Genomic DNA, 23,936 nt, shown 5'->3' with positions numbered 1-23,936 from the left:
GGGCCAGCTCTCCTGGTCTGTTTGAATTCTGTAAATGTGTAAGCTTAAGGTTTTAAAGGAAAGGGATCAGCTTGGATTCAGACAGCATTCGGATGTTTAACTCCGTTCAAGAAGTTTAATTTTTAGATACGCCTTTTTCTTTACCTTTTTTTTTCTTGTTTCTCTATTTTTTTTTTTTTTTTTAAATCTAAAGCCTTTGACATTCTATTCAGACCAAACCTTTCACCTCGTTTGTCTGTCGCATTGGCAATGCGGTTCCCACCAAATCTTATGCTGTGTGAAATAGGCTTGCTTTCATGATTGCTATCGGTTTTTTAATTTATTTTTTTTTTTGCTAGATTATTGGCTAAGAGCTCCAGTCACAGGTTAATCACCCCTGTTTCATAGGTGCTGTATAAACAGCCAACCAAAGCAGCAAACCTTCCCTGAAGTGTTGAAAGGGTAGCTGGCTTTGGGAAGGTTTTACAATGCACAACTGAAGCACTTTATCTAAGATGAACATGCCAATGGCCAGCTCGAACTCCAAAGCAAAGTTAAAGCCTGGAATTTAGATGCTGTGCACGTTCTTCTGTCCTTGATCTGGGTTGGACCTGACAGTGCTGAGTGCTTCTGAAAATTATCAGCCCCACCTGTCTCATAGTGCTGCAGCCCTCAAAGGCCATCTTGGGCTCCCTCATTTTCTTTTCCTGAGAGCGTATTGATCATCCTCTCAAAAACAGGGTACATTTTTGCTGAAAGCCTGGGGCCCAGGTGGATAAAATGACCATTTTCCTCGAGATGGATTATCCTTGACAGTGCTTAGCAAAAATGTCACAGATGATAATGATGGGCCAACAGCAGGTAATGAGATGTTTGACTCTACCAGTGTGTTATCAGAGGCTGTAGGAACTTGCACAAACATTGCCATAGAAGGTTAGCACCAAAAAGCTTTGGCAATGATGTCCATTTATCTGGATAAAGCCATAAATGGGCTTCCAAGCAACTGATCCCATAACCTGCCTTTGTAGCCAATCTTCCCTTTTTCACTGTAGTATTATAGAGGGGAATCATTCTGTGATTCTGGAAAAAAGTAACAGTCTAAGTCTGCTTTCCTTCTCAGTATTTAAACATCAACAAAGCACTGGTTTAGTGGATGATCTGTCTGTTGTCTTTGCCCTGGCTTAGAAGCAGAAATTGGCAGGTGTGAACATGCAAACTGCCTTACGCTGCCAGCGCTGCAGAGCAGCGGAGCCTGTCCTGTTGTGTCAAGGACACGCAGGTCTGGGGGAGATCAGAAGCCTGTCAACGTAGTAATTTGTTTCCTGCTCAGTTGTGTTCCTGTTGTATGTACGCAGTTTAATTCCGGCTCCTGCCCTTCCCTCCACTTAACTGTTGAACCCTGTGCCCTACTTTTAAGAAAATATAACTTACATAAGGAAAGCTAGTGGCTTTCATGCAGAAGGGTCTGTAAATAATGGCTGTTATGACGGGCAGTGGTAACACAGAAACACACAAGAAGTGTTATGTACATGTGAATTTGGTTGTAATGGGGGATTGCACCTTTATTGCATAATAGAGCCTGCTGGAGGCAGACCCAGGCGCATGTGTCTGAGGTGCTATTTTAAATCTATGCTTGACTTGTGTCCTGAAGTCTTGCAGTCCAGCCTCTTTGTCCAGCTGCAGTGTTTCATCAGCGAGAGTGGTGTTTTGTTACTGAGGTACAGCAGTTCAATACAAAATGCCTTGCATTTTTCTCTCCTTTTATCCTTTTTTACGGTGAAAGGCACTTATTTTCCTTGCTACTGCTTATAGTTATCTTGTCACATCTGACCAGATTGTGACCCTTCCTAAGGGCTTGTCTTAGTATAGGCAGTCAGAAAAAGACAGAGGAAATCCTGCTCTGCAGGTCAGCAGTTTACAAACAAAAAAGCTGAAATCAGGAGCTGAAAGACACTCTGCTCTCCAGTCTTGAAGCACTTTTTCTCTCTCTGAGGAGTTTACACGAAAGGTGAGTTCTCAGTCCTTACATGCTGCTGAGAATGTCTCCGTCCTTGCTCCTTGGGCTTACAATGGAGGTTAGGGGTATGGGCAGGTAAGACAGTGACTGGAGTCATCACCTAGGTAGATCTATTAATACAATACCCTTGATGTATATGCCAGCAACCCTACAGTTTGAAATAATGCACAGTGGATATGGTGAGATGTATCATCAAACTTTTCGACTGGGGTTGGCTCCTGGAACTAGTGTTTGAAGTTGACAGGCTATGGCCTTCTCTATCTGAAAATTATTTCAGGAGGAAAAGGAGGAAACAAGCTGTGCACTGGCTATTTCAGTGATCAGAACAAGAGAAAACAGCATTGGCTAACTAAGAAGATACTTCCTGAATATTTTTGCTTTGTTTGAACTCATCAATCATCAGGATTTTTTTCACTTCTGTTTTCTTTCCCAGTTCATTCCAGTCCTTCCTTTGTGCTCTATTTGTGTTTTATTTCCATTAGAAATCTGACATGAGAGTCCTGGTTTTCTAAATGCAACACCAGAATCTGCCCATGACTGCACTTTCCCCACCAGCGTTTTCTGAGGGCTGTAATATATCACACGGTTCCCTAACACAATGGAGCTCTGATTTGATTTGGTCTTTGTGATTTTGCTGGAGTATTAATTACAATCAACCAGAGCCTTTCACATAAAAGGCAGAATTAAGTTCTGACATTATTGGATTCGTCAATATTTTTGTCTTATGGGTTGCTTTATAAACCTAATAAAGAATTGACATAATACACTTGAACTTAGAATGTCTGCTTTGCTTTGAAATAAAAGTTTGATGATGATACATGAATCCATATTTGCTGCCCAAATCATCTGTATAGCTGACACCTTCCTAATGCAGAAACAGGATCTGTGAAGGGTGGTAGCTCTGTGCTAGAGATTTAATATTCTCAGGATCATCATAATAGGCTGCATTGGTCATTTCAGCATCTGATGTATCATAGGATGAAGAACAATTTAGGAGTTAGCTTCTAATGGAAATTCATGTTTCCACTAATGAATATAAATCATCTTCATTAATGTTTCCTTTTTAAATGATAATTGTTAATTACCCAAACATTTTATTTTCAAGTGACGGCTGGAAATGCTACAAGCTCAGAAGACTCTACTTCATTTGGGTGTGCAGGGACATTGAGTCTTTCCGCTGGTTTGCAGATCTGCTCTGTATGTTGCATAACAAGGTAATGAGCGTTGCTTGGAGGGATACTGACAACTTAATAAATGCAGGGTATGTCCACACCACACAACAGGCAAGCTATAGAGAAAGGCAGCCTTGCTCAAAACAAGCAAGCTCCAGCAGTACTTCTGCTTGGGCTACCTGACCTAGACTCCATTTATTCTTGGAGCGGCACAGGATAGTTTGAGTATCATCTGTCACCAGTATTTCATTGCACAGTGTTGCCACGTACCAGTAGTCTGGACGCTTATCTGTGAAATTTATGAGATGGAAGAAGAACGTGCAGGTTGGGAAGTCTGAGTGGCCTTCAGCCGTTTGGTTAGTAGACAGATTGAGAAGGGAGTGGGATTTACAACTTCAGGTAGATTTTAAGAGCAGTGTAGCTTCCTAAAATAGTATTTTGTACACAGCATGATGTGCAACATTTTGGAGTGCATGAAGGGGTGCTATGCAAGCATATCTTCTTCATTAAAAAGCTTACTTCACTGATGCTGAAACCCAAGTCTCTCAGGATAGTAGACACAAGTGACTTTATGCTTACATTAAGAGAAGGGATATTTTTTCACTAGCTGTTTTTATCATCCTCCCAGCTTTGGCAGGAGAATCGACCAGACTATATAAACATCCAGCTGTACCTCAGTCAAACAGATGGAATACAGGTATGTGGCTAAATGCTGTTTGTAAACCAAACTAGACCTTGGGGTAGTAGACAATGCAAACTGTCAGTCAAAGGCAAAAGGGAGTTACTGCAGATGGTAAAAACAGGAAATGAGGCCATAAACTCAAGTGACTGATTCGTTACTAGGGCAAGAGAGCAAGTCCATACCCACAGCATTAAGAGAATCTAGTCTAGTAGCCTTAAGTTGATTAGATGTGGGCGGAAACCTATGTCTTGCTTTTCTAGGAAAGAGGTCTTTCCAGGCCAGGGCACGGACCAGACAGTTGGCCGTGTTTTATGGGAAATCAGCATCATTTCTGGGCTAAGAATCAAAACAGAATAGTTCTAGGAGCTTGCAAGCTAAAATCTTGTTTTCAAATAAATATTTTGAGAGAAACTAGCTATTTTTAAAAGCTTTGGATTTCTTTGCCTCAAATATAGACAAAAGTTACAAATCTCTTGATGTATAAGACTGGAAATTATACTGAACTGCCGATTGTCATGTATTACCCACCCCAAAGCTGGGCTAATTCCTCAGCTCTTGGCGTCTCCCATAGCTATTTATGCTTATGATCTTCATTTTACATTGTTTAGCACATGAGCCTAGGCCTGATTCTTTACCCTGCTGCATCTGGAAGCTTTCAATTGACTGCAGCAGGCCGAGACGAAGCCTAACAATTACTACAAAACATGAAATGCAGTGAGAAACCATACCCAAAGTATTTTGATCTGCCTGGTATCAGGTGGAGACAGCATAACATTCACAGCTCTGGTAGGAACGCTATCCAATAGTCTAAAGAATGTGATAGCTACAGTAGTTATGAACATTATTCCACAGATTTAATGCCTGGATGACGTATGCCAACTGGAATGGGGTGCTTGAAAATAACTAATTGATGAACCCGGTATGCTATTGTTAGGTTAAAATGAAAACCCAAAGCCGGACTGCATTGCAGTGACACAGTAAGATTGTAAGAATAGACAATTGAAAGCAAGTTTTCTAATAATGTGTATCAAGCAGCTACTGAATTTGTTTAAGTCAACTTTGGTTTAAGTCTTTCTTTAAAGTCACTTTTCTTTTGTGGCTGTTGAACAAAAGTGGCATGAAGTATAATGCTGCTCGTGATTTCTCACGGAGGAGTTAACTCTCCATTGCCATACAGCTTCTGTGTTCACTGATGTTAGTCCAAAGTGCTGACTGCTACCAAAATTAGGGCAGTTTCGCTTCGTGCTCCCTTTGCTCAGAAGTAGCATGCCTGTGTGACAGCAGGGAGCCAAGCCCATCCTTCAGCAAATGCCTCTTGAATATAAAAGGCCAACAGAGGATGAGTTAGCCAAGACTCTGTTTGCACTGGTACGAGCAATGCTTCAGGTCATTCAGCAGTAGAGTGAACCTGGTAGCCTAGATAAGGTGTAACTTCTCTCTGCCTTTCTGTCGCATTAGGACAGAGAACCAAAGAAAGGGAATGCCCTGCAATGGAAGGGCACTTGACCTTATCAAAATGCTGGTGAGTTAGCACTGCTGGAATGGGTTGGGATCCATCCGGGGAGCAGTTTTGGCTGCTTTCTGCTGTTACAGCAACTCAAAACAGCTGGCAAACTACTCTCAGGGAGAAATGTAAGATTTCCCTTGTTACTTTTTCAGACCTAGTCATCTTAATAGTTACTTGTACAAAGTTAAAAAAAAGACTTCAGACAGAAATATGATTTTTGCATCAGCAGTGCTTCTTCCAGCTTAACATTAAAAGCCAATGAGGGAATGAATAATAGGAGCATGGTTATTGTTTTATGGCTTAAATAAATTGGTTTAAAAGTAATGGGGAGATTAATGAGCAGCTGCATGAGGAACAATGTATAACAAGCACCAAGGAGAGCCAGTGAAAAGGCAGTGAGCAGAGGTATTGGTGCATGAAATGGCTGCAGTTTTAATCACAACTGTCTGATACTTGTGCTCAGGTTTTACACCTCAGCGATATGGTAAGTCAGCCAATGTCAGAAATGGGAGCCCTGGATGATAGGAGGCAATTTGCAAATCAGGCAGAATGGAATTTTTTGTTTCTTGCAGAAAATAATTGGAGAAAAATATCAAGCTTTAAACTCAAGGCTTTTGATTGGACGACCCCGGTGGAAACTCCTTTTTGATGAAATAGCGAAGTGTAACAGGCAGTAAGTACCAGTCTGCTTGAAGGATGCCACAATTTGAATGGTGGGGATATTATCTGTTTTCAGCTATGTTTGTATGAAAATATTTTTTGGGTTTTATCTTAGAGTGTAATGTTTAAGCTACTGATGTTGAAATTAGCTAATATTTTGCTGTGAGAGATAGCCTGTAGAAATGGAAACATTTTTTTTTACACTCAGAACAGTTCATCTTTTTACGCAGCTAGGTTGTTCAGTGGCCCAGAAAATAAAAGTAATACATTTCCATCTCACTGCACAGAGATTGCATGTGTTTTTGTCCGTGGTAATATCTTGCTTGCAACATATGCTGGTTTTAGATATAAAGTTGCGTTTTTTAGAATTGTTGACTTCTTCTATAATTTTCATGATTTATAGTGCTGGTGTACAAAGAGAACGCACAAGGAAGAATCTGACTTTCCTGTATGGTTTTTATTCAGAGGATATATTGTCTTTGGAGATTCCTGGCACTTTTTTATTCTTTGTTAGGTCCCGGCAATGCCTTTTTACTGTGTTAGGCAAACATATTATGGTCTGAAACAAGACAGTTGTAAGCCAGAGAAGACATACAATTAGACTATGGAATGTCTTTGTCCAGATCTAGCTTTGTTGGTTGAGTATTTTACACCCCACTAGCAGTTTTCTGCCTCAAAAGCTGATCTGGTAGAAGGGATTGTGTGAGTCTTCTGTAATTCACTTCTGGTATAGTCAGTGGGGTGGGAGGAAACCACCCTCAGTAGCTGCTGATAGTTATCTGGGTGCACCAGTTTGAGCTGCTGTTCACCTGCAGAACTTTCCCTCAAGAACACTTTGTCCTCTCTTGCGCTTGCAAAGTGAACAGCTGCCCATGGCTTATTGACTCTCCTCTTCTGAGGCTGGATATGACTAGGGGACACTGAGCCCTGGCTCTTGAGAAGTATTGAGCGCCAATATGTATCACAGTTGGCAGCGTAAGCTGCTGACAATATCTCTTGGATTCAGGTCCTTGAGGACGTTGTGGACAGGGTCCTTTTCCAGGATGCCCCAAAGGCTGCTACAGAGGGACATCCCCAGTAGGATTCTCACACTGTGCAAACAAGTATCACTTAGAGAAGGGTTTTGTAGTAAAGAACCATGGGAAAGAAAGGGAAATAGAGAGGTCAGAGAAGCAAGTTGACTCTCTTGGCTCAGAGTCCTCCTCATAGAGGAGTGTTGACCTTTTATGCTCCATTCTAATGTCTTTTCTGTTTAACTGTGTGAATGCACTTTTAAAAGATGAAAATGATGAGGTTTCTGCCACTTCCTTGCAAGGCTCTAAGTGCACATAATACAGACGAAGCTATTAGTGGTAGTCATACTTGCTTTTTCTTTTGTGCTTTCCATCGCATTACTCCTAATTAGACTTCAAGTACCATTTCCTCTGCATTTCCACATCAGGTCTTTAAATTGTGCCACCATTTCCAAGCAAGCTGTCTTTTACTACCTAAATAATGCTCTGACTCTTTTGATTACCCTGCAGTTGCTTAGATGTAGCATTCCTCACCCTTTGTCACCCCTTTATCAGAGTTTATAGATACAGGTCTGTATCTATCTATATAGTTGCATGTAACATGATAGACAGTAGTACAACCTATAACTCAGCTATCCCACATAAACTTACCTGTTGTAGGGAAATATTCTCCCTGTTTCCCTGGACAAGATGGGAACTTCTATTTTTCTGTATAGTCCAAGTCCTCCTATTTCCCGGTCTCCTTCTAACTTTATTTCAGTTCTTATTTCTCAGTAACTTCCCATCTAAATGACCCTGCTGCAATACAGAGACAGAAAAGAAAAAAAAAAAGAAAAAAAAAAAAAAAAAAGGCAGGGCAACCAAGTTGTTTCCAACATCTGGTGCCAGCGTTCAGGCTTTCACATGTATTTGCAATCATCCCCTTGGGCTTGTTTATGGGCAGTCAAGATATTTTCCACTTTTTATCTTGTGTTTTTAGTAAAAGCTGCACATAAATAAACACGCAGCTGGCAAACCTCTCATCGGTTTAGCCATCTGATTGGTTTGTGGTTTGTGAATTGTTGCTGTTGTTGCTGTTTGGGTCCCAAATAAGCAAAGTGCATTTGTAAGTGTCTGAGCTTTGCCAGACCTTCAGAGCGTGACATGGGACAACCCAGCATCAGGTTCCTGATCCTTTTTTCTGGACTAAGAGGAGCAGACGTGTGCCATCTACTGTTGATATTTTGTAAGACACCCGCAGTCCCAAGGATGTGCATTGGGACAGTTTATATAATGAATTATTGGTCTTGTTTTTCATGTTCCCTTTTTGAGGATGGAGCAGCAGCCTTTGGTTGTCTCCTGGATGAAAAGCTTATACCATGCCTTGGCTGCCACACGTTCTCAATTTCTCTTAGTTCAAACAGACACATGCTTTTTCCAGATGGAGGCTGACCTAGAAAAAGACAGGAATATCTGTAGGAGAGGAAGGCGTGGAGCACCATGATACATTTCTTGTGCACTGTAAAGGAGACATATCTCTCTAGGAATGAATATGGGATTTAAAACTGGAATATTTAAAGTCCTGATTCTGTCCTCTCCACGTAGCGAAGTATTTCACCTCTCCCTCACCTCCCTCTGTTTATAAAAAGGATGTAAGAGTACGTGCTGACCTACTCCTCCCATAGGAATGCTGAAGAGTTATTTGCTTAGTGCTCTGAAGGAGTAAAATCCTGTATTAATGTTTATAATTATTACAAAGAATGGCCTGTAACACAGTTTCCCTAATTATAAACATTAGTGGTATTTGAAAGATTTTCAGACATTATGCCTCAGCAATACCTAGCTGCCTATATTCATCCAAGCAAGAAGATGAGCCATTGACCCACACAAGTGATATGCAATTAAAGCCCATCAGCTCAGGGCAGTAGCGTGCTGCTCCGTGTAGTAGCTGCTTTCAGTCACCTGCCTGCTTGTGTCACAGCAACCAGGCAGGAGGCAGGCAGGAGGGTATCTGCGAGCGGGGAAGTGGGGGGCGTAGGTGGGGGAGGACGTGGGGCGTGAGCTGTGGGAGGTAAGTGGTACATGGAGGGATGTCCAGAGCAGATGCTGATGGTGGCTATCCCGGGAAGGAAGTTCTGGCTCACCACATGGGGCAGTGGCTCAGCTGGGTTTCAGGAGACCACCTTAGTCAGCCACAGGTCTCTTGTGTGACCTTAAGCAAATCATTTAACCTCTCTGTGATTCTGTTTACTAGCCAAATACTCTGTGTACCTTGGAAGGATGTTGCCGAGGTGGGAATACATTAGCAGTATGTGCTGCTTAGGCATGTCTGTGCTTTGGGGGCTATATATGCATAATGAAAGGGAGAGAGACAAATGAACTCTTTGGGTTTTATTTATCAGTTGTCTGTACTAATTAGACTAATGAAAACAAACACCAACATTAATTCTCTCAATTAAATACATAGTAGAAAACAGATTCTTGCTGGCAGCTCATGCGCCCTTTTTCTCCACTGTGCACAGATTAGAGGGTGTTCAGGTTCTGCAAGTGCTGAGGAATCTTATTTGAGAGCAATGAGCAGTAGCGTTCTTACTATTTCTGCAAATCCAGCCACCAGCACAACACCCCTTGCCATTAAAAGGAGTACTACCAGGACAGGAAAGTTTAATAGATATACATAAGGGTGAGAAAAGTACGAGTTATGAATATTTGCCATAGATTGATACGAGAAATTATGTAATTGAAGGCAGTTAAAGTCAGTGTTGTAAGGTGCCTGCACAAGGACACCATTGCAGTTACCTGCCTAACTTTGTGATGCTTTTTGGTGTTTGAGTCCTCAGCTGTACCATGCCAGTGCTGCTGCGCACTGGTACAGCGTGGACTGCCATGCTGTTCGAGCTGCTGCATCAGGCACATACACTTGACAGTATTCATCAAAGATTTCTTCTTATAGGTGTTAGTTCCCTTCTCTCACCAAACACATACAGAGGCAGCTTTAAACTGTGCATTTGATTATCCTGCATGTGCTAAGATATTTATATTTAATGGTTACTGGATAAAATACTAAAACAGTCCTGGAGGCAGGGACCAGAACTCAAGTCGCCAGCCTCTTGGTGAGTGCTGTAGATTGGAGTTAGAGCCGTGTTCCCTCTTCTGTGCTCTCTCTGCGTTCCAGTAAATCTTTAAGATCTTTCCCTGTAGTGGCACAATTTCAGCAGGAAGATGAAGAGGGTTTTTTTTTTTCATAATATAGAAGACAGCAAGACAGCACCACATCCTCTTTCCCTGCTCCTTCCTTTCCCTTCTCCTCATCTTTCAAAAAATGGAGATGATGATAAATACCACAGGTGCCTCAGTCCTGCTGTTGTGGACGTGCCTGTTCTGATGCTGGCTGCTGTTCTGAGCCCTTAGATGCTGCATGACTGTGATCCTGACTTACAGCCTGTGTTTAAGGTGACCAGAGAGCAAAGAGCTGTTGTTGGTGGAGTGGTGTGAAAAAGTCAGGTTAACTAATGAACCCGGGCTGATAGCTGTGGATGATGAACAAGGATCATATTCTGTGTTTGGCTTTTCATAAGACTCTTTGATACAGCTGTGAAGGAAAGATTGCATGCTAATGTGAAACTAAAGTGGTAAAATTATTCTGCTGCTGCCAGAAATAATCATGGGTTAGTAGTGCTCTGTTTTCATTAGTGTAACGGATCACCGTTAGTGACTAGATCTCCTGCTGGTGTAAATCACGAGTTACACTAATGAAGTCATTACAGTGAGACATGTTTTTAACAAAAAAAGTGATTAATCATGGAAAAAATTGCAGTGGGAAATAGTAATTTTTCATCACTTGGTGTCTTGAGACTAAGATGAGGCACTTTTTTGTAAGAATTGTCTTAGTCAAATAAGTAATAGGGCTTGTTGTGCGGGTACTTGGGAGAGATCTGGTGGCTTCAGTAATATTAACTACATGATCTAGTGAGCTGTTCTTACCTTAAAATCTATGCATAATTGGCTTATGTATAACAGAGTGAGGCCAGAATCCAATTCTGTCTGTCGTTAGAAGTTACTGTTTCTTTGCAATGCCATAACTTTTTTTCTTTTTTTTTTTTTTTTAACAGGAAGACCATTGGAGTTTTCTGTTGTGGACCAAACAAAATCTCTAAGATACTTCATAAACTGAGCAACAGCAGCAACTCTTACGGGACGAGGTTTGAGTATAATAAAGAATCCTTCAGCTGAAAGTCTGTTGGACTAGCAAGACTCTTTGGAAGATAAAAGTGCAATTTTTTGTTTGTACGACTTAAAAGTTCACCTGTGGTTTAAACAGACAGAAATGTACCAAAGAATAGCACAGATTTTCTTATTTATGATTATTTAAGACTTTGGAAAATGATGGGTACAGCAGGTTACCAACAAATAATAAGTGCTTATGCTCAAAGCCAAATGCGCTCGCACAATATTTGTGGCAGCGGTGATTCTTTGGAGTTGTTTCTGTTAGTTAAAAAGTACAGAAGCTGGGGAGAGACACAGTTGCTTTAAAAGCTGATGGAAGAAGAATCTTTGGAACATTTGAACTTCTTCCACTTCATTCCTCCGAAGCTGGATCAGTAAACCAAACCCCAGGTTAATCCAAATCACAAAACATAGTGTATTACAAAGACCTATTGCTTTTGTTGATATACAAATCTCATGGCTTTGCGGTGGAAATACTCCATATTAAAGATTTTATGCATTGCAGAATTGGGATTCTGTATTTAAAATATAGAGTGTTACTCTCGCTAGTCTGCTTCTGCGATGGACATGTATATTCCCACCCTGAATGGAAGAGAGGGTGAACTATGGGGAAGGATGTAAGTTAAACTATGGAAAAGTGAGCACAACTGTGTAGCACCTGTGGGCAGACTCCGCCATGATGTAAATCACAGCCTCTTGGCAAGCAAACAGCTGTACATGGAGAACTCTCGATCTTGCATCGATTCAGCATTCAGTGAGTTTGCAAAATAAGGGTGATTTATGCAGCCAGAAAGATGGAGCAAGAAAAGTGATTAAAGGGAGCAGACAGGATATGATGTTTTATTATACCACACGCTCAACGTGGAAGTTGCACTCATTCTACGCTCACATGCCTTGAATGTCAAATACTTCAAGCATTCAGACACTCTTACTGATTATTTTACAAAGCAGCAGGTTGAAACCCAATTTTAGAGGTGCCAGAGTATGTTTGGTTGACTGTGATCCTTTGAGTACCTTCCCTGGACTCACGCTTGTTTGCACTGAAGTCACTGAAAGCAGGATCAGGCCAGATCTACAGTAAAGTAAGAATGAAGCCTTCATTACTGTGGCTTTTTGCATCATGTGTGCAGACAGAAACTTTGCAGGAGCCGCAGTATGGTTTCAGTATGTTCCGAAGTGAAGGATCTGAAACATCCATATTTAATCTCCCCTTCCTTTCTTCTCCCCACAGCTGTTTTCCACTCTGCTCATAGGTGCTGTGGAAGGGCTAGAGGTTGAAATAGGCACTTTAAAACCTTTTGGTTCTGAGGAGCAACTTTTTTTCGTCCACCCAATAGCCAATCCAACTTCCTTTATTTCTTCTTTACCCCCTTTACCTTATTCTGCTGAGAAGACAACATTTAAGCAGGAGCCAGGCATTTAGCTGGCATAAATAGGCATCATTCTAGTGCATCTTAATAGAGCAGCGTTGCCTTACACTTGCTGAAAACCTGCCCCTTAATCTTCAGCAGAAGCTCGGGAGCAATACCCTGTAGTGTTTGCAGCCCACACAGACATAAGATAGCTCAGAATCTCTCATGCCCATGGTTCACCTGTGTTTAGCGCAGTGCATTTGATTCGGTTTACAGCTTTCCAATGAATACCTTTTTTATTTTAGTAGGAAAGACACTAATTTTCAGCCTGCAACACAAACTGTGTACGGGGGTCTACAAAGTATCAGCGTTCAGAGGGAAGCATTTCTCTAGGAGGTGGTGTGCAGGCACGTTGTATGTGTAACTAGTGAAAATGAGTTTGGTCTTTGCCTTGGCAGCTTCTGCTCAGGAGTTGCCCTCAGCGGAGCAGCAGGGTCGAGGTGCAGCAGTGAAGCCACCTGGGGATGTGTTCCTCAGTGTCTGGACTTCGCACTGAAGTTTCTACCTCTGGCTCTGCCCAATTGGAAATTCAAGGCGGAAGGAAAGAGCCAGAGATAGACGTATTCCTACTGACAAGAATTCTCAAAGTAGCCCAGAGGAGAGAGAAGCCAAAATAGAAATGCGGTGTGAGATGGGAGCCTACTTGGCAGCTACTGATTTTAAATTTTTTTTTGAGCCTGGAAGGGTCATTATTTTCCCATTGGATCTCATTTATCCATCACTGTAAAACTGGAGATATGCAGAAAAGGATTAGATCCTTTTTAATCATTAATATTTCTTTCTAATACTGTCTGCATGGGTTTTATAATAAACAACACTGATGGCAAAACGCATAGGTATCAGGTATTGCCGATACTGCAGGCTTTTTTGTTTGCTGGCAGTTAGCTTAAAGCATGATTGAAATCACGACTTCATCTGTTAACCACAACCAGACAGTGATCTTTTTCCTCTTGTTTTAGGATCTAGTATCTAATGGTTTTTAAATACGGTTGAGAGTCATCTAATCACAATGTTGTTTGTGGTTTCACATCTCCTCTCTGATAGATATCAGTTCCATTACCGTATAATGAGAAGCTAGTTTTCTAGTTAGCTCTGTGCTAAAACAGATTATATTTTCTGGCTCAGCTCCTATGTAAGTAGCGCTTTATAATTAAAATAATAATACTAGTACTGTGCTCTTGTTCTGCTTTGTAGCAGGAGCTGACGCTGCGTGTAGGCATGTTAAATGCCTGTTGTTACATTAGGCAGTGCTGTCAGAGCAGATGCAAGCAGAGCCAGGGTCTCCTCTTTCTGCCTTTGTCCTGTACCAACCTCAGCTAACCCACTTGTAAAACAGGCTTGGGACTGTCTACCTTTCTGGAGTGTGGTGAGGCTTAATTAATGTTTCGGGATCACTTCAGTGCACCTGCAGTGAAAAGGTCTGTCTAATTGCTGTGCAACTGTTTTTGTGTTTTATTTTGTGTAAAGCTTCGTCTGACCAAACCTCTCTGTTGCTTATACAGGTAACTGCTGGACCAGGTGAGGGTGAGTTTGAGGAAAGCCTAAAAGCCTCAGTTGCTTTTTTCCTTTTCCTTGAGCTATGCTTTTTAGAGGGGCAAAAAGTTTAAGGGTTAGTGACTGTGGCTTGGCTTCAGGAGTGGCAGATGTTATGATAAACACAGTCTTTCTACAGGCTGCATTATCCTTGCTGCTTCTGAGTGCGTCTCCAGCTTGCAAAACTGAGCCGAGCCCTCTTTAGCTTTTTTATTTGTAAGCCAAGTGTACATGAAAATATAACTCTGTGCCAGGCAAATAAGCGAAGGCTGACAGTACTTAATTCCACATTTACAGATCAAACGGATTTACGTAATTGAATGTCTCTTTACGCTTTAAACTGAGTCCTGTAAGCGGGTCTGTCATACGCGTCCTGCTGGCAGGGGAAGGATCCCACCATGTATTCTGCCACTTCTCGTTCAGTCTGTCACAAAACTGCAGGCCCCTCAGTGTTTGCTCAGCAGGATCTTTGTGTTTTAGTCATCTTAAATGTTTCAGGACTTTTCTTTAAAACAGAAGTGTTTTCATGCCGTGATGGAAACCAAGCCCTTTCTATGCAATGGGAATCCAGCCCTTGTACAGCAGCGTGAAACTCGGGGCTCATCACAGATAACAGATTTACCCAAGAAATCCTGTTCCCATAGCACTGAGATTACTTGGATGAGTAAATGTTCACTGCCATAGCAAAGGACAAAGCAGAGGTGAGCCCTGATGGAGCATGGGAAGACCTGACAAGGAGCAGCCTTCACCTCTGAAGTCTGCAGGACAGCCCATCCTTCCATGATGATTATTCCAGCCCTGACTTTGAAGCAACATTTCCCTATTTCAGCATATGGTACTAATAGCATGTGAGTTCTTCTTTGGTCTTTTATCTGCTCTTCTAGGAGGCAGGACTGAAAGGAGTATGAGAGATCACTACATAGAACCTTGAACCTGGGCTGGGGAGAGGACACCAGCGCGTACCACAGGCGCCTAGCTGGTGACTGCACTGCTTAGGGTAGAGAGTTTAAGCCAAATCCATTTTTCTGCAAAATGCCAATTGTTTTGCTACAACAAACTAAAGAACAGTTGCTGTAAAGGGAAATGAGATAAACCCTCTCTCTGTTTGAAGACTCCTGCCCACACAAGCCTGATGTGAAGATGTGTGGGAAAGCACTGCGCACATTCAGCTTCCACTAGCACTGTGTCGCACACACACTGCATCCCGATGGCGGGCTTGGTCCCTCAGCATCGTTTTCCATGGTTGCAGATCTTCACCAATCTTGTTAGCAGATGTGCCTTGCAGGTGAGAGAAATACTACATATGCTTGGATCCATGCACAGAGTCTGTTATAAGCATGGAGCAACCTGTGAGCATGCATTGCAGCCAGTGCAAGTGCAGAGTCATCCCTTTGCTTCTAGCACATAGGTGCGAAAGTGATTTGGAGCTGGCTGAGAAGGGGCAGATAATACGAGTGGCAGACCAGCCACGTTGGGAACAGTAATTCAGCTATAACAGCCTAACAGAGCAGAGAAGTGATGGTTTGGTAAGAAATTTCCTTTTAGAACAGCTGCCTAAGAGAAAAGCCTTTACTCAACACTAACGCCCCAGGTTATGGTTTCAAACTACAAGATGTTGCTTGCAGAAGCAGGCAGGAGGCTAACTAGTTATTGCCTATAGTAGTTCAAGCCCAATAAGTCAGAGAAGAGACATTGTTATTAAAATGCAGTGTTTACTTGTTTAAAAAAATAAAAGGGCTTCTAGGGAGATTAATTTTCACTTCAGCCTGGCAATCATTTCATAAACATGCCAGTGTGATTTAAGACAAGCTGGATCTGTTCTTCTCTGGACTATGCATCTGATTTGTCTGCAGATTTCCCACCCCTCACAAATAAAACCAGTTTTTATTGTTTTAACAAAGAGGATTTAACAGCAAGGTTTAATCAAAATGCCACTGGTTCCCATGCTGAACTGAGCTTTTCTGCAATGAATATATATTTTTCAGGGATATATATAATACAGCTGGCAGCTCAGCTCTGAATGGTGATTTGGGGTTTGCATCGTCTCTGCGGCTGGTGTGTTTCATTAGGGTCACTGTAGTGATGTGCTGGTGAAATGCATGGAGCTGAAATGAGACTCTTCATTCCCATAAAGAGCCTGAGATTTTAGTGCCTGTACCAAGCATAGTAAATCCCAGAAACTCTGGAATTTCCTTTGTAGGTACAGTAGATTAACTAGCCAGCATCTTTAGGGTTGAACCCTGAGTCCTCTGCTGGACTGACATGTATAACAAATGCTCTTACACAAAGGTTGTGAGCAACAAATGCTGCTCCTTAAAAGGCTGGGTGAGTATCTATGAAGGTTTAATATCCTGCTAGTTGTATCACCCATGTTGTAAGAGGGATAGGATCTGGTTTGGCACCGTGGAATGCTGTGCACTCCCTCTGACGTTATGAATATCTCCAGACTTGCAGTGGATGCTCAAGGTTTGCTGTGCCTGAAGTGTTATATTCTCTAGAAGGATCATATTTGTAAGACAGCTGCTGGAGCTGTACTAACAGCAGTGGATCTGTCCTGTTATTACAGGGGCACAGAGAAAGCTGAAGAAAGCCACCCATCCCAATTGTAGATTGCCTCTTAACAGACCCCTTGGATTTCTGAGGGTATCAAATCTTGCAAAAAATATTTACGTGCTGTCTGCTTCTTCCTGGCAAAGTCTGTCCATCACACAGCCCAAAATCTGCACCTTCTTCCTAATGATCTGTACTGTCACACCAGGAGGGGGAAGCCAAGAGTAGCTCCTGAGGCTTCAGGCAAACTGCTGTCAACTGAGGAGCAAACCGAGGAGGGCAGGGGAGGATGGTGAATGCCAGCAGTGAACAGGGTGAAATGTTTCGAACCTGGGAGCAAAGGGGAAGGAGGGAGACATTCTTCTTGGCTTCTCAACTTTAGAAATTAAAAGCAAGCCCCGTTGTCTAGATGTGGATACAGAATCTCCCTGGGGTTTGAAAACTAATATATGCAAAGACATTGCCTTTCTATGCACAATTCGGTGCTAAAGCACAGAAGAAAACTAGTATATTTTAGCAAACACCTTGGATATAAGCAATTTGTTTGAAATAAGTCCATCGTTGACTCTTTTGAGCTAACCTGTTGCAAAAAACATTTACTTCTGTTTTGCAGCTTTGGAGTTAGGAATGGCTTTACCTGTTAACTCTTTTTCACCAAAATACTGGAGTGTATAGTTCTCTGTGCTAGCTGTAAGTAACTTTGACAGTTCAATAAATAAATTTTGTGTTGGTTGCTGCTGACCCTAGGTGAGGACAGCCTTGAGGATGAGAAGCAGTGTTACATAAATGTCTAGTGTACATAGCAACACTGAGAAGAGAGACGCTGCTGCATTGCTTTTGGTGCACCAGTCACACATTAAAATTCTGTCATTGCAAGGTCATGTTGCTCTTCTCATACTCTACAACCCTGGGGAAGACATTTGGATGAGAGTTGGGGGAGGAAAAGCGAAAACCTCCTTGTGCTGTAACCAAGAATATACTCATCGACAACAGGGCATTTCTTTTGATTTCGAAAAAGCGTGTCATTTCTTTTTCAAGGGATAACGGATTCCCTCCTGGTGCTCTGTAGTGGTGTTTGCATGTTAGAAATGTAACGCAGTGATAACGGGTTGCTTCTGAATTGAATAAATAATGCCTCTGAGCCTTTTCTTCTCCCTTTAATAATCTGAGAGAAATGCAAAATACCAGAGAGCACATAGAGTGGACTGTGTCCTGAGCTGCACTCTGCAGCCTGGTTAGGAATGCTGCACAGAAACTGTGCAAGCTGCTGGGAAGAGGTGAGGTTTAAGACAAAGAGGAAAAACAACTGTTTTAAGGAGAAACACAGCAGTGAGCCATGATCTGTAGACATCAGAAGCAGGCCATGTCACAACATTGGCCATCACATCTTTGTACGGTGCTGAGTCAGAGCCTATCCTAAAGGTACACCTTGGCATCAGGCAAAGTCGAGGGCTCTCGGACTGAGTCTGCAATGTGAGATGAAAGCAGGTTTAAATGCAGCCAGGTGAGCCACCTGTGTGCACTTTGCAGCTTGGAGCTCAGACCTGGCGTTTCTGAGGGTGAATTGTGTAGACAATGAGCTGGTCTGACTCCGGAGTGCGGTCTCAGTTGTGTGGTTAGCTGAGGGCATGGACATAGCCTTTGTATTTCTGTAGCTTTGTAGAAGCACGTTGTTCAGGGACTGGGGAGTGGGGTATGTTATTGTACCTCATTAGGTGTTAGATGCTTGAAAACATGTACTGTCTAGAACAGATGAGGATGGTGAATGCCAGCTTCCACTGATAAATGAATATACCCTGCCCATATTTGCACTAGTGTTCATGAGGGATAAATGGCAACATCTCCGCAGAGAAGATAGAAGTGCTGTGTTTTTACTTTGTTGTGTCAGAACAACATCATTGACTGTTAAAAAATGTGTGATAAGAATGTGAAGATTCACCAATGGCATTATTCTTTTTGATTGCTTAAGCACTTGTAACTGTTTGATATATGCTTTTTGAGAAAAACATAATGTCCCCAAGCAGAGCTTAAAAACGTGGCTGAGATGCAACTTGGCAAAGGGTCTCCACCTGATAGTGAAGTGTCATTGCTGGAGCTGGATGCATTGGTGCTTCATTAATCTCAGTCTACTCCATCTCCGTGGAAGATTAGTGGGAGCTGAGCTTTCAGATCTCTCTCTTTCCTCTCTGCATACCCTCAGCCTTCATCTAGAGATGGATAACTGGAAACAGCCTCATCCATGTGTCACATACATAGTCCTCTTTTTCTGCTCTCTCTCCCTCCACAGCACATGATGTATCAAGAGGGTTCTCCCACCCTCTGCTTCCCTTAACTCAGGAAAATGCCACGTTGGGAAATGCAGAGGTCCTCAATTTTAATCCTAACATACACCAGCCTTTATAATGCTCCTAATGAACACAAACCCATGGGGGTCCTGTAGGTACTTTTATTAGCTTTAGGAAAGTGATGGTTTGCAGCATCCCAGTCCTGGAGATGCTTTTTAGAATGAGAGGAGGGGCAGTGCCACAAGGACAGCTGTGTAGAAAATGGGGAAATCTCATAATAGCAAAGATTATGTCATCTTCTGGATGAGAATCGGGGATTTGGTTTTGTGAAAGTCAGATCGTTTGTGGCCATCACTGAAATTAAGTCATGTTTCTGCTTTCACATGTAGGCATTTCAGGACAGTGGGCAGTGATGGAAAGGGTTGCTTTTTTCAATTACATTCTCCATTTCCATACAGCCCCTAGTTTATCAACTGCATATAAATTCCTCCTTTCACTGATTAAATATTTCCTCGCCTGGTTTCTTTGCTTCAGGGAGCTTGAGAGCTCATTGTTTATAAAGGGAAAGAAGAAGGATTGTTCTGCTAAGCAGGCAACTCTCAGCACGTGTTCTGCTCTGCATCTTTGAGAAGGAGGCACTGATGCTGTTGCAACTGCAGAAGGGCAGAGTTTTCACTGAGTTTTAGATGTGACCAAGAGCCTTTTCCAGGATTCATATGGTGATGAAGCTCTGGGCTTCTTAGTTACGTTTTTATGAAGCAAGAAGCCTTAGCCCATATGTGCCAGGTTGTGAAACCGTTATTCCCACTGAGTTTTTCTCTCCTTCTAATCACTTGCAAGAGAAAATTGGATGAAGCACATTCGGGTAAGAAATGGTTCCCTTGGTCTGTGATAGTTAAGGAGAAAAATCATAATTGTGACTTGTTTCCTCAAACTGATGTCCAAAAAGACATTTTGACTGGGCCAGCTATATTAGTTCCATAATGTGCATATGTTAGGTTTGGGGTTTTTTTTTAGTTTCTGTGGTTTTACGTTGTTTATATAAAAATATATTCATTTTGGAACAAAAAAGCAGAACAAAAAAACCCAAACATCTCTTTACTTGGGAAATGTTAGCATGTCCAAAACATGTCTGTTTTAAAAAAAATCTTCAAAGATGCTTAAGAGAGCAGAAATCAGCTGGAAGAAACTATTATTTTCTCATGGCAAAGCATTCTTTGGGCTTGCTTTCTTTCCAACCTTCATTGGTGAAAAGTACTGTTCAAACTGAGCAATGCTACCGCAATCTGAGCTTCGACAAGTGAATATCTTCCTTTTAAAGGAAAGCATCTCTCTAGGATCATGTCTACACTGTCATTTGAACCTTGAAGGCAATGTCTGTGGCAGGTCTAGACTTGGGTTGCTCCATAACTTGAGCCCAGAGGCTGAGCTGGCCGCTGGGGGCTCGACAGACTCTTGGGCAGACACCAGCCCCGCCATGAGACAGCCATGTGTACTGAGGGCAGGGAGCATCTTGGGCATTTAGCCTTCTTCAGCCACAGCTTACGTTATTTCATAATGGTTTTCTGAAATGATGAGGATATTGAGTTAGGAATTATCTCAGAAAGGAAGAAGAGAAATGATCCAGTTTTATCTCACTTTGGATAGTTATTTGGGGCTCATAAGCCATGTGAGAGATTGACATGGTAAATGTCCAAGAACTGGGCACACTGGTACAAGCGTAGGCATCCTGAAAAGACTGTGATGCCACTAGTCAAAGGACTTCTTTGAACCAGAGTGCTATGCAGACAGAAAATAAATAATCAAAATCCAGTCTTAGGAAGGAAGATACGGACCCCAGATGAAATTGTTGCCATCCCTAAAATTGGGAAAAAGCAATAAACTCAGTTCAACTTTCTGATTTTTTTTAAAAAAATAAGCCTGGGAAGTAGTTATTTCCAGTTAACATGTATAATGTGATAGAAAAAATGAATGCCCTGTCTTTTCTGTAGTTGCAGGTCTTGACTTTTTCACTACTGACCACATTCTTCCATCACTTTCCTGTCCCAAAAGAAAGAGGCCAGGAAATTTGTTCTGAATTTCCAGTTCTGTAATTATATATTTTTTCCACTATAGCTGAAATAAAAATAATGTATTAAAAAGGAAGGTGGCATTTTTATCTCTATACAATGTGCAAGATAACCATTTTGGAAAATACTAGCATAAATGTCCACAATTTTGAGTACTCAATGTTCTTTGCAGAGATGCCTGTTTACATTAATGTAATTTCAATCTGTTCTTATGTTTTTATAGATCAGGATGTGGTACAATTCTTTGACGAGAAATGTCTGCTGAGTTTCCAAGTGGAACAGAAAGCAAAATTTGGCCCTGAACTTTCATTTTTAATTTTTTCCCCCAGGCTTGACTTTAAGAACAAGAATAGTACTTAGTGGGTTCCGGTCTATAACAGGTCGTACTCTTGTCATATGAACCAGTCCATTTTGTAGCTTCAGCTTGCTGCCCCCCAACACAACAGAGGAACTTTATTTCACTGGCTGGAAGGATTTAAATATGTCACTATTGTACCTGCATGCCTCGTAAGCCTTCAAGGAGTAAGCAATAAGCTTTTTGACTCTTCTGGTTCCCATCAAATGAAGCAAAGCTTTTACCAGTTAGCTGTATAATAAGGCAGAGCTAGAAAATTGATCATAAAAAGCTTGGGATTTTCAGAGTAACATGAAGAATTCAAGTTCACTGAGGTTTTGATACCCAACTGCCTTACGCTTCTGAAATCCCACGTTCTTTTTGCCTACCTGTAAAATGGGACAGTCACACCTGATGACAAGAGTTTTATGGACTTGCCTGACGAACAGTCCATCATTTCAAATTTGTTTAGTTAAATTGCAAAATCCTGGTTGCAGTATGGAAAGGATGCTTCTTCCCAAAAATGCTAGACTGAATTAGCCATTTTATCCTAACGGCAATCCTGACAAAGTATTCGGCTGCTGAGTTCTGTTGCTGTTCAGATGTTATTTTCACATTCTGTTATCTTAGCAGGATGCTGTAACGTGAGTTTATGTCTCATTGTATTTGACAAAGCACCGTACATTTATTCATCACGTAATTATGGCACTGTACTCTCAAGGTATTTACAGGAAGCTTCATGACTTTGGAATAAACAACCATTCCAAGACTGAGCAAAACATGGTTGAGTTGCTGTTTGTGACCTGGTTTTAATTAATGACATACTGCTTTAATCGTGGAAGCATTGTGTATGTGCACATGCGCGTATGTATTACCGCTGGCAGGGGAGGCTGGGATTTCACTGCTTAAACAGGGGCTCTAATACTATTTGAGATGCCCTAAACTAGCTGAAACGTCTACACAGGGTTGGAAGATATGCTACAGGAGACCCAGGATCCTCTGGAACGACAGCAGGAAGCTGGGTAGGATACCTGAAGTACCAAAATTGTACTAGGCACCCTTGTTTAGCCACCCAGAGTCATTTTCTGACTTAAAACATTAGGCACATGCTTACTTCATGGCCACCTCTTGAAATTTCTGATAAATCCAGACCATCTGAAATGAAGGACTGTGACAAATACATGCTTTTTGTATCTTTGACTGTAAGACCATCTCGGAAGCAGAAGAAATTTATCTCATTCTCGTACACAGTCATCGCACCACTGGAACTTGGAAGAACATCAGTCCTCTGCGCTCTGCGTGTCTTTGTTTAGAGCACAGTGGGAACAGACAACACCACCTGCCTGACCCTAACCCACCAAAATCAATGATGAACAAAGTTCTCTCCTATACCAGAAGTGTGTAGAAATCCTTCCCACTTAAGATGAGCACTTGAGAACCTGACAGTGAAACAAAATCTGGGCATTTTCTTTAGTCTGCTCGGTCTGGTAAAGCATTTCACAGTGTGTTATCTGAAGCACCTGCTCAGACTGTACTGCTTTTGATAGATCTTAATGGAGAGCTGATATTTTATTATGATCTTCAAGGCACTGCTGATTCTACAGCAAATCTGAAACAATTGTTTTAAAGCTCATAATCCACTTCCCAGTAACGTGGCTGGGGTCCTTCTGGTGCACTGCAGACCAAAGCACCCACTCCATCTTTCTGCAAGACGCTGAATGTCCTGGTAGCCGTTCATCTAATCATTTCTGCATTTGGCAGGGTTGTGGGTTGTTTAAGGAAAACTGCATGTGAAACATGGATTAATACAAATGTGCAGACTTCTCTGAGATTTTTCAGAATTGCTGTCAAAAGTTCTGGGTAATTGTTTATTTTTGAGAAGTAAGGATACACAATTAAACTGCATATATTCTTAAGGTTGTATCTTTTGCTTTCTCATTCCAGAGTGGTGGTGATATAATGATGGCAAAAGGTACCATCCCTCCAGGATGAGGAGTTTAACTGCAGCAAGATGAAAAAAAAACCACAACTGTATATGCTTTCTCATTTATGTTTAGTTGTTAGGTTAAGCGCATGTAGAGGAAGTTAACATCTCCACTTCAGAGAAGTTCCTGAGCTGTGGAAATGGAAAAGGTGTTTATTTATACTTAGCGCACGGTCAGTGACATGCTGGGCAGAGATATCAGAGGAAAAATTGATATTTTCAAAAATTATTATGGTGTTTTTCGTTAAGAAGAATATCCTTTCCCACTCTTCTTCCCCTGGCCAAGTAATGAGGTTTGGCAAAATGTGTTTTGGCTCATGAGCTTTGATTTTCTGTCTGATATTTGGAGAGATTTTATGGGAAATGATACATTTCACAAATGCATTTGATCAAGAGGAAAATCTCATTGTTCATACAAAAAGAGTAGGGGAAGGGGAGCACAAAAATTGGGGGGCTATTTATTGTGACAAAACCTGGCTAAAAATGCTGAAGCAAATAAGAAACTCCTTACACTGGGCAGCAAGCAAAGTATT

The 23,936-nt window shown here is 41.7% G+C and overlaps 1 protein-coding gene across 1 annotated transcript in view; it reads left to right on the top strand.

The window, feature by feature from the left end:
• NOX4 (NADPH oxidase 4) overlaps positions 1-11,411 on the top strand; it is a gene marked incomplete at its 5' end in the record, with an annotated part of 107,653 nt that extends 96,242 nt beyond the window's left edge. The window contains 4 exons of the mRNA XM_082337839.1: positions 3,102-3,210; positions 3,797-3,865; positions 5,930-6,030; positions 11,122-11,411. Of these exons, the coding sequence (XP_082193965.1) occupies positions 3,102-3,210; positions 3,797-3,865; positions 5,930-6,030; positions 11,122-11,242 (400 nt within the window). The 3' untranslated portion in view covers positions 11,243-11,411. The remainder of the gene's footprint in view (positions 1-3,101; positions 3,211-3,796; positions 3,866-5,929; positions 6,031-11,121) is intronic.
• Positions 11,412-23,936: the final 12,525 nt, after the last annotated feature.

The sequence above is a fragment of the Platalea leucorodia genome, assembly GCF_965183815.1.
Source record: "Platalea leucorodia genome assembly, chromosome: 2".
In the NCBI taxonomy this organism is placed as follows: domain Eukaryota; kingdom Metazoa; phylum Chordata; class Aves; order Pelecaniformes; family Threskiornithidae; genus Platalea; species Platalea leucorodia.
The sequence above is the reverse complement of the archived record's forward strand: the minus strand, read 5'-3'. Positions and strand labels throughout refer to the sequence as shown.